This window comes from Uranotaenia lowii, chromosome 1 (genome assembly GCF_029784155.1).
Source record: "Uranotaenia lowii strain MFRU-FL chromosome 1, ASM2978415v1, whole genome shotgun sequence".
NCBI classification, from domain to species: domain Eukaryota; kingdom Metazoa; phylum Arthropoda; class Insecta; order Diptera; family Culicidae; genus Uranotaenia; species Uranotaenia lowii.
In genome coordinates, this window is record NC_073691.1 from 6,202,611 (window position 1) to 6,211,217 (window position 8,607).

Sequence of the window (8,607 nt, forward strand, 5' to 3'; positions counted from 1 at the left end):
TGAAAATTTGGTTCATTTTTGCGACTTAAAAACACATGTATTTTTTCAGATTTCTAACATTTCAATTTTTTGAGTTAGCTTCGGTTAGATTTTTTTGTAAATAAAAAATAACCATTTTTCAAAGCTACGTAACTCTGTTGTTTCTCAACGGAAATTATAAAATAGCACATCAAAATGCATCGAAATTTTATCAGCTTTCCAAATAGAATAGTTGAATAAAATTAAATAATGACCTTCAACATGAAAAGTTGTAAGTAAACTTTAAATGGCGTCTAAAAGTACCGTCTGCACCACCGAATATTTTGCAAAAAATACCATTATGTAGCTCGATTTATGATGCAACTTTCATCTGAAGACACCAAAGTGGGCCATTAACACCTTGAAGAGTTATGAAAGAAATAATGACAATAAATCTCTTTTTTTGCATCGAAAACAAACAATGGTCGAACAACTGCACTCATATATGGAGATAGCAAGCACTTCTAACAACATGGAAACAAAAGAACTTATTAAAGCTGGTAAAAAAACACTATTTTTTCGTCCTTTTCAGACTGCCCCTACTCGCATAACAGTCCCATATGAATTTTCGTCATTTTAGGTCAACATAAGGCTTCAACATAAAAGACTGAAAAAAGAGGTTTTGTTCTAGAAATTTCGAAAAAAATATCAATTCGTGGCTGTCCTAAATGAAATATACCTAATTAACAGTCCCATATGTGAAATACCACGGATTTGGTTACTTTTCAATGTTTCTTTCGGCGAAATAGTCTTTGGTTTATTGCTTTGAATCATTTAAACATTTTTTTAACTCACTTGATGTCGAATGATGCACACTAGTTTTCGAAGGCAGGTCTGACTTTCTTAGGAATGACTTCCTGAGCGAAAAACTATCGGATGCAATCAAAAATCGTAAAAAGATTCAACTTACAATGTGGAATTCATGATATTTTTTTGCAAAAGTATGTTTCTTTTTCTGACAATTGCATTTAGAAATTCAAAAATGATCAAATTTAAGTCTTAGAAAGTAGCTTGGTGAGAAAAATATATTTTGTATTGGACTGTTATGCTAATAGATTCGAAAAAAGTTTCAAATATGGTCGATTAAAAGTCCCATAATGAATAAAAATGGTGCTCTCGACCTTACCAATAACCCAATTTCGAAAATTTCAGGCCTAACGATTTATTATGACAACCTAGAAACGATTTTCGTTTATGCTGAAAGTGGTGGTCACAATTTAAAAATATATTCCAAAACAGAAAAAGCTGATTGTCTCGCTTGCTTATTTTTGTATATGGGACTGTTATGAAAGAAAGGGCGGTAGATTGTTGCAGCTTAACTGACTTCATGTTATATCCAAAAATCTAGTAACGTATTCGTTTATACTCAGTTTTGCACCAGGTCACAACAAGTTATGCACATTTTACTGTCATTTTTAGAAGTTTATGCGCTAAGTTTTGCATCCGTAATTCCCCAGATTTGATTTAAAATGGACGGTGGAACACTGAAGATTCGTGTGTGAGCGATCGAGGTAGCAAAACACTGAAGACGAATTATGTGCGTTCTAGTATGGTAAACCTCAAAACTGGGCGAATGTAGAAAACGAATACGGTAAAAGTATCATATTTTCATCATTTTACAGCCTGGGCTGGCCATACTGAGCTCTTCGATTATTTCTACATTTGTGCCACACTCTTTGTTTTTGATCAATGGGAAAGGATTTTGGTGTCCAGTGCTTAGCTCCCGATTTAAAAACTATGTAAAGCACGTCTATATTTCATTTTTTTAATCACATTTTTGTGATCCCAAACACAGGGACTGAACCTTCTACTATTGACATTGATTATGCTTCACAATGATCTTTGATCGAAAAATTATTAAGTTATATAGTATATGACCAGGTTGTAAAAGCAACATTCCCATTATTAGTTATATCACTTAAACAATACGATACTCACAATTTTGGTTAACATTTAAAGTCAGTTTTGCTGCAAACACTCTACAAAGCACGAAAAAGTAGTGTTTTTTACCTGCTTTAATAAGTTCTTTTGTTTCCATGTTGTTAGAAGTGCTTGCTATCTCCATATGTGAGTGCAGTTGTTCCACCATTGTTTGTTTTCGATGCAAAAAAAGAGATTTATTGTCATTATTTCTTTCATAACTCTTCAAGGTGTTAATGGCCCACTTTGGTGTCTTCAGATGAAAGTTGCATCATGAATCGAGCTATACAATGGTATTTTTTGCAAAATATTCGGTGGTGCAGACGGTACTTTTAGACGCCATTTAAAGTTTATTTACAACTTTTCATGTTGTAGGTCATTATTTAATTTTTTTCAACTATTCTATTTGAAAAGCTGATAAAATTTCAATGCATTTTAATGTGCTATTTTATAATTTCCGTTGAGAAACAACAGAGTTATGTAGCTTTGAAAAATGGTTATTTTTTATTTACAAAAAAATCTAACCGAAGCTAACTCAAAAAATTAAAATGTTAGAAATCTGAAAAAATACATGTGTTTTTAAGTCGCAAAAATGAACCAAATTTTCAATTTTGGGGAAAATCTGAAGACCCCCGGCGCAAATTGTCAGATAATAAAAAAAATCCCCAACTGTCAAATTAATTTGTTGGTTCGAATCTGTGTTTTCCTGTAATTAACTGGACTTTTAAAATATTTCTGTGAGTTCGAAACGAAATGTTAAATTGTTTTTCGAAACTTCAGGGCCTTGAAGCGTTACGAAATTCGGTTAGATTTCTATTCGAACTTCATAAATTTTAACAGTTTTCGCTGTAGCCCGAAAAAGCATTAAACCGAGCAGAATAACTGCAATCTGTTTGTTTGTTAGCCGCTAATTGAAAGTCTCAACAAACTACGCCCATGCTTTCTTCCATCAAACGCAGCGCCAGCTTTCACCTTAGGAATTCGGACTCATTCGGTGATGTAAACAAAAATAACCGAAACCAATCTAAAACCACCCTGCAAGCCGAGAACCCGAGTTGTGTGAGCTGTCAAAACAAAAATTACAACGTGTTATTTTATTCTGGTTCGCTTTTTTCTCCTTCTGCAGAAGCAGAACTCGCACTCTCTCTCACAGCAAGCTCTAGCTAGGCAGACATTCTTTTCGCTTATAACTCAAAATAGGAAATTGTGTTTCGTTGCCTTATTTTAAATTCGAAAATTTTCATTGAAAATGTGCGAGTTTCTTTGATCACTGGACGCGCTGGTCAAGGACGGTTCACTCGGAGTCGGAAAATAGTAAGCACCATAGGAGGGCTGGGTTGAGTAAGACGGTGTTTGCGTACACATTTTTGGCTACTGTTCCCCGTTACTCCGGTTCGCAATGGCTAGCGCTTACGAGATTCGTAGGGCGGATTGGCTGGACCGATTGGACCGGGCAAGCGGTGTCGATGCTGTTCAACTCATTTGTAAGGTGAGTGACAATGTTTCGAATTTTCTTTTATCGAAAATAGGTAATTGCGTAATTTTGTTTTTTTTTTGCTTGCAGGATATATGCAATGCTGTTGATCGTAAATTTAGCGACAAGGATGATGAGCTGGTGGAATACTCACCGGGATCACCGGAGTGGGGTACCCGATTCTATCTCAACTATGAAATTCTCGTTCGGTTGAAGGAACTAATGAATAGTCCCAAGACAACCTTTGCGCAGCAGAAAATCATCTCCAAGACGCTATTCAGAATATACGCGCACAATTATCGCAGCTGTCGGATGGTTTTCCCGATGAGTGGCATAATGCCCAGTGGTAAAGCTGCATCTGTGGAAACGGTGGCCATCTATGGCATGGTGTTCTCCAGCTTTTTGACCCTACCGGGACTCGAAGATCTAACACCGGTGGTCTCTAGAAACTTTGAGCTCTTCCAGGCAATGGGTTGCTATGCGAGGCATTTCAACACCTTATCGGAAAATTTGCTGACCATGCAGAAAATGGATCGATACAGTAAATTTTTCAATGAGAGATTGGAGAAAATCTGGCACATCGTGTTGCTGAATTTGGAATCGCCGTACAAAGGGGTACGAGATTGTATGATAAGCATTCTGAAAAGCGTTCTTCTTGAGGACAAATTTGTTCGGTCGACTATGCTGCCAGCGGTTCTTCGCTGGAGTTGGCTAAACCGGAACAAATTTCACGTTCTTCTGGTGCTTTTAGGGCGGTACAAGTTAAGCACCCTGGAAGAATATGCCGGCGAAGAGATCGGATTATACGCGATGCTTGAGATGTCACTACACTACAAACATTTGTATTCGGGCAGTCAGGGCATTGTTCGTGTCCTACAGAAACAGCAAGATGATAACATTTTCGAACTGCAAGTCCGGATTCTCAAACGAGGAAGCATTTATCTCGTTAGAAGCATGATCAAACAATGGTTTTCAAATTTGACACCATCTGATTTTAGAAAACTGTTCCAATTGATGCAATTAGATCAGTTGAAAATAGGAGAAAATCGAAAGTTAATGCCTTACTACCTTAAGGAAAACAACTATATCAAATTCTTCCAGTATATGAATTTATTCAAAAAAGAGTTTCAATCTTGTAAGGATCTGAACGTTCTCCTTGTGCTGATGCTGCAAATAAGTACCGAAGTTGATCTGGATCATCTTTCGATCACACTGATGGTAGAAACCTTGGTTCATCATATCGTAACGCCCAATGCTCATATTCATCCTTCGACTAGCGTATTTTACATCTTCAAACTTAAGGAATACATACTGCAACAAGTTGGGGTTCCTTCGGTACACGTTTGCAACACATTTGTGACCCAGTGTACCAAACTACTGCACTACATTGCATCGCTCCCGGTTGAACGTTACGCAGCCAACGAAGATGCCTATGGTCTCGTGTCAGAGCTCATGGGATCAACCCTGTTCTATCAACATTTGCACAAACAAGCAACGAGCAACTACCACGCCGTTATCACCAGCCTCCGATTCTTCCAAGCATTCGCTTCGCTCTTCTTGGAGTTTACGCCCAAGTCACCCTACCGACTGCAGGAGAAAGCCACCGCTAACACTATCAGTCACTTGCTTCCCATGGAAGCGGACACCTTCTACGATATGATCTATGCTGTCGAGCATCTGCTCACATCTGAGTACGAGGATGTTAGAGCCATCGCTCTTAAAATGCTGTACAATAAGAGCTTTGCCTTCCATCATGGACCTGCCCTGCAAGGGAAGCTCTCACTGATCTACTCGTATAGGTGACCCAGCTGAAATCACAACAATTTCCTTTTATAAAATGTTTCTTTTTCTTTCACAGAACCCCTGGTGCGGTGCTGGAAGCCATGACCAGTTTTTACGATGAATCTCACGTTGCTCTCACCATATCGCTGCGGGACCACGAGCGGGATCTGTTTGCGATGATGAAAACCGACAACCAGCTGTATCAGCAGCTCGATGGCATTAACGAGGCTTTCTTCGGTTACGAAGAATCGCGCAATCTCAACACCCTGGAGAACATTCGAGCCTTTCCGTCGATGCTCCGACTGGTGAATCGGGTGATAGAGTTTGTTCTACGTTCGCTGAATTGCGCCAAAACGGACGAGGAACGTCAGCAGGTTGGGTCGAGTTTTGAAATCATGGACAACAGTTTGCAGTTGCTGTTGGATCGCTCATCGCAACGTTCGACCAATCTAGCATCGGACAAGAAAACCATGATGAAGGCATTGTGGAAGGCACTTCGATCGGCAGCTAGTTTCCTGGAGAATTACGCTCTTTGGCTGCTGGATAAATATCGACTTCGGTTGGATGTGCTTCCACAATTGTCGCTTTGCATGAGAGCTTTTGTTCTTATCATGATCAACTGTTGTCATCGCGGTGCAGTCGAGGGGACAGCATTTTCGTTTGGAAAGGTGATACGACGAGTGGCAGTTTTGAAGGAGAAGCTGGTTGTGAGGAATGATCACCGGAATCGTCAGGCGCGTCTCATAGTGGATATGGTAGAAAAAGTATTTCGAACGGTAATAAATTTGCCTTTGCAGGGTGATGAGTTTCGACGTTGTCGAGGCTACCTGTGGATGATTCATAGCTATATCAAGAATGATTCTCATAAAAATTCTGAACGAGCCTATCTGAAAGTCTACATCGAAGAGCACAAGCTGCCACTATTCAATCAAACCATAACTCCGGATTCGTTTTTAAGAATATCAGTCCTCCAGTTACATCAACTCAATATGATGGTACACGAGGCAAGTATGAACGAAACGATGCTGGAGTTTATTGACGATCTTATGATCATCGCCCTAGAACGCTTCAAATCACCTGAATGGCCCGTGAGAAATGCAGCGTTGCAGTTGTACTCTTCCATTGTGACCAAATTGGTTGGGCAGCGTCAGCAATGTTCGGATCCGGATAACGATTGGCCACCGGTGTATGTTTCCTTCAACGAGTTGTTGTACAAACTGATCAAATCGAACAAATACATATTGAAGGAGCTACGAACGAGTGACCCCGTTTCAACGCCATTCCTCATTCTTGTACTGGAGTTTCTTTCCAAAGTGGAATACCGTGCATATCACGTACCCGGCCAAAAGTCGCTACTCATCGATTATCGAATTTTACTGTGGCGCTATTTGAAGCACGACAACGATCAGGTTCGCACGCTGGCCGGCGTCTGTTTTGCGCAGCTACATGACTTTTATGAAGAAATCCCCAGAATGATGGAAAATATGATTATTTGTTTGTTTACCAGCCGAGGCAATGAAAATTTCCGGCACGGTATCTGCAAAGCGATCCATTTCATGGTTCGAAAGTACATCACAAATGCTCGTTACATGAGTGGTGGCTTCAACAAGCCCGACTATCTGGCATCGGTTCGAGAAATGATTTGTCAATACTATTTACTAGATACGGATAAGATGGCCAGTTACCGGATGCGTTGTAGTTTGCTCGATTTGCTGCTGTATTTGGGCTTCGAAAAGATGCATCCGGCTGTGGTGGAGCTTGTGTTCAACAAACTCGCCGTCAACAACTATGGACTGAACGTGTTCCTCATGAGGACCAATGCGCTGTACAATGGCAGTGTAAGCGGAACCACATCATCGTCCATGGATTACGAAGTGGTCATCGAGGGAGACGAAAAAGACGATGACATCATTGACGATGACTAGCGTTTAAGGAAAGTTAAGTTAAAGCCCTTATTATAGTTTTCTTTGGTGATTGGTGGAAGAGATTAAAGTTCAGCGTACTATCGTTACGTACAAAAATTGTAATCGATTAGGTTTTCATAGAATATTTTTAACACTAACCACATCTTGTGATGGTTTTAGACAGAAAAAAACGTTACTAGAAAGTTTTATCAACAATGTAGTTATACCAGTTATGATGTAGTGAAGAATACATTCCAGTTCCAGCAATTGAAAGTTTTTCAAATTACCTACACCATTTTCGACGTTTTTATTTCCAAGATCGAACCGCAAAATATTGGGATATAAATAACACAGAAGCGAAAATTCGTATGTTACGAAGATGTCAGTTCTGTTACGATACCAAAAGATGTTTCCGGTGACCATTTATGGAATACTGAAAACATCAAATAATTCTTTTTCTATAATAAAGACATTAAAAAAAAAATTCTTTGAATGAAAATTAAAACTCAAAAAGTAGTGCAATAATCAATATACACAAATTGCAGCACATTGTATAGTTCAATCATCATTATTAATAATAAAAATTTTACATAAACTTTGTACCAATTAATTAAAGTTGGAAAGAATTCAATGGGGCTGTTTTTTTTCTCTCACTAGAGATAAAACTAACAAATAAATTTGAAATTCAACTTAGGAATTGGGATGTTTATTAACTAACGGACGCAATATTCGCTTTATTGTTTGATTACCTTTTTGGAACCTTTTTCAAACAAATTCATAGAGGTTGGAACATCTGCAAAAAAAAAAAAATAATTTCACATAAATCTCCGGCTTTCTGAGTCGAGATGCAAACCTCCCATAGCTCAAGTTCGTTTGCTTCGAGTGTCCCGGTTAGATATTAGATTGAAAATGTGTGAATAAAAGAGTTTCTTCTGAAAGTGTAATAATAAAATGGGATGTTGGTATAAATGGATAATTTCTCTATACATTTCGTGCCAAAGAAAAGGCAAAGACTTTATTTTTTATAGCTGTATTTTATAACTTTTTTTATACGTGTTTGTTTCTTCAAATTAAATAATCATTTTCGGTTTGACTGACACCAAAATGTGGACTGCCCGCTCTTCAGTTTTTTGTATAGGTATCTATAAATTTGATTTAGGTATTTCGGCTTCTCAAAAAATAACCTGTGTGTTTAGTATATAAGGATTGGGATCATTTCCTGTCGCTGTAAGAACGGGATGAGTGTATGTGAATGATTTATGTTTTTGGGGTTGCACCGGACTTCCAAGTATGTTCGCTTTAGCTGGTCAGTCTTTACTTTGTAAGGGTTTCAATGGAGGTGTAGAAATGTGAAAGTTATTTGAATCAAAATTGGACTTGATGTCCATAAGTGAAATTTTAGCAAAAGTTAATTTTTCAGACGAAGAATACAACTTGTTTTTTTTTCTGTTTTAGTTGTTATCAGTTCAAGAAGGAGAAACCATTCCGAACATTTCCAGCAAGCATGGC

General features: G+C 38.3%; 1 protein-coding gene across 1 annotated transcript; it reads left to right on the forward strand.

Annotated features, from left to right (window-relative positions):
- The first annotated feature begins 3,078 nt into the window (after positions 1-3,078).
- LOC129739009 (uncharacterized) lies at positions 3,079-8,482 on the forward strand. Its single transcript, XM_055730368.1, has 3 exons — positions 3,079-3,427; positions 3,503-5,211; positions 5,271-8,482. The coding sequence occupies exons 1-3, from the start codon at positions 3,338-3,340 to the stop codon at positions 7,117-7,119; spliced, it is 3,648 nt and encodes a 1,215-aa protein (XP_055586343.1). The 5' UTR covers positions 3,079-3,337; the 3' UTR covers positions 7,120-8,482.
- The last annotated feature ends 125 nt before the right edge of the window (positions 8,483-8,607 follow it).

Bases quoted from the DNA above. Each gene is read 5' to 3' on its own strand.
- LOC129739009 (XM_055730368.1), top strand. From the start codon at position 3,338: ATGGCTAGCGCTTACGAGATTCGTAGGGCGGATTGGCTGGACCGATTG. The intron at 3,428-3,502 runs GTGAGTGACAAT...TTTTGCTTGCAG, and splicing joins CTGTTCAACTCATTTGTAAG to GATATATGCAATGCTGTTGA. The intron at 5,212-5,270 runs GTGACCCAGCTG...TTTCTTTCACAG, and splicing joins TCACTGATCTACTCGTATAG to AACCCCTGGTGCGGTGCTGG.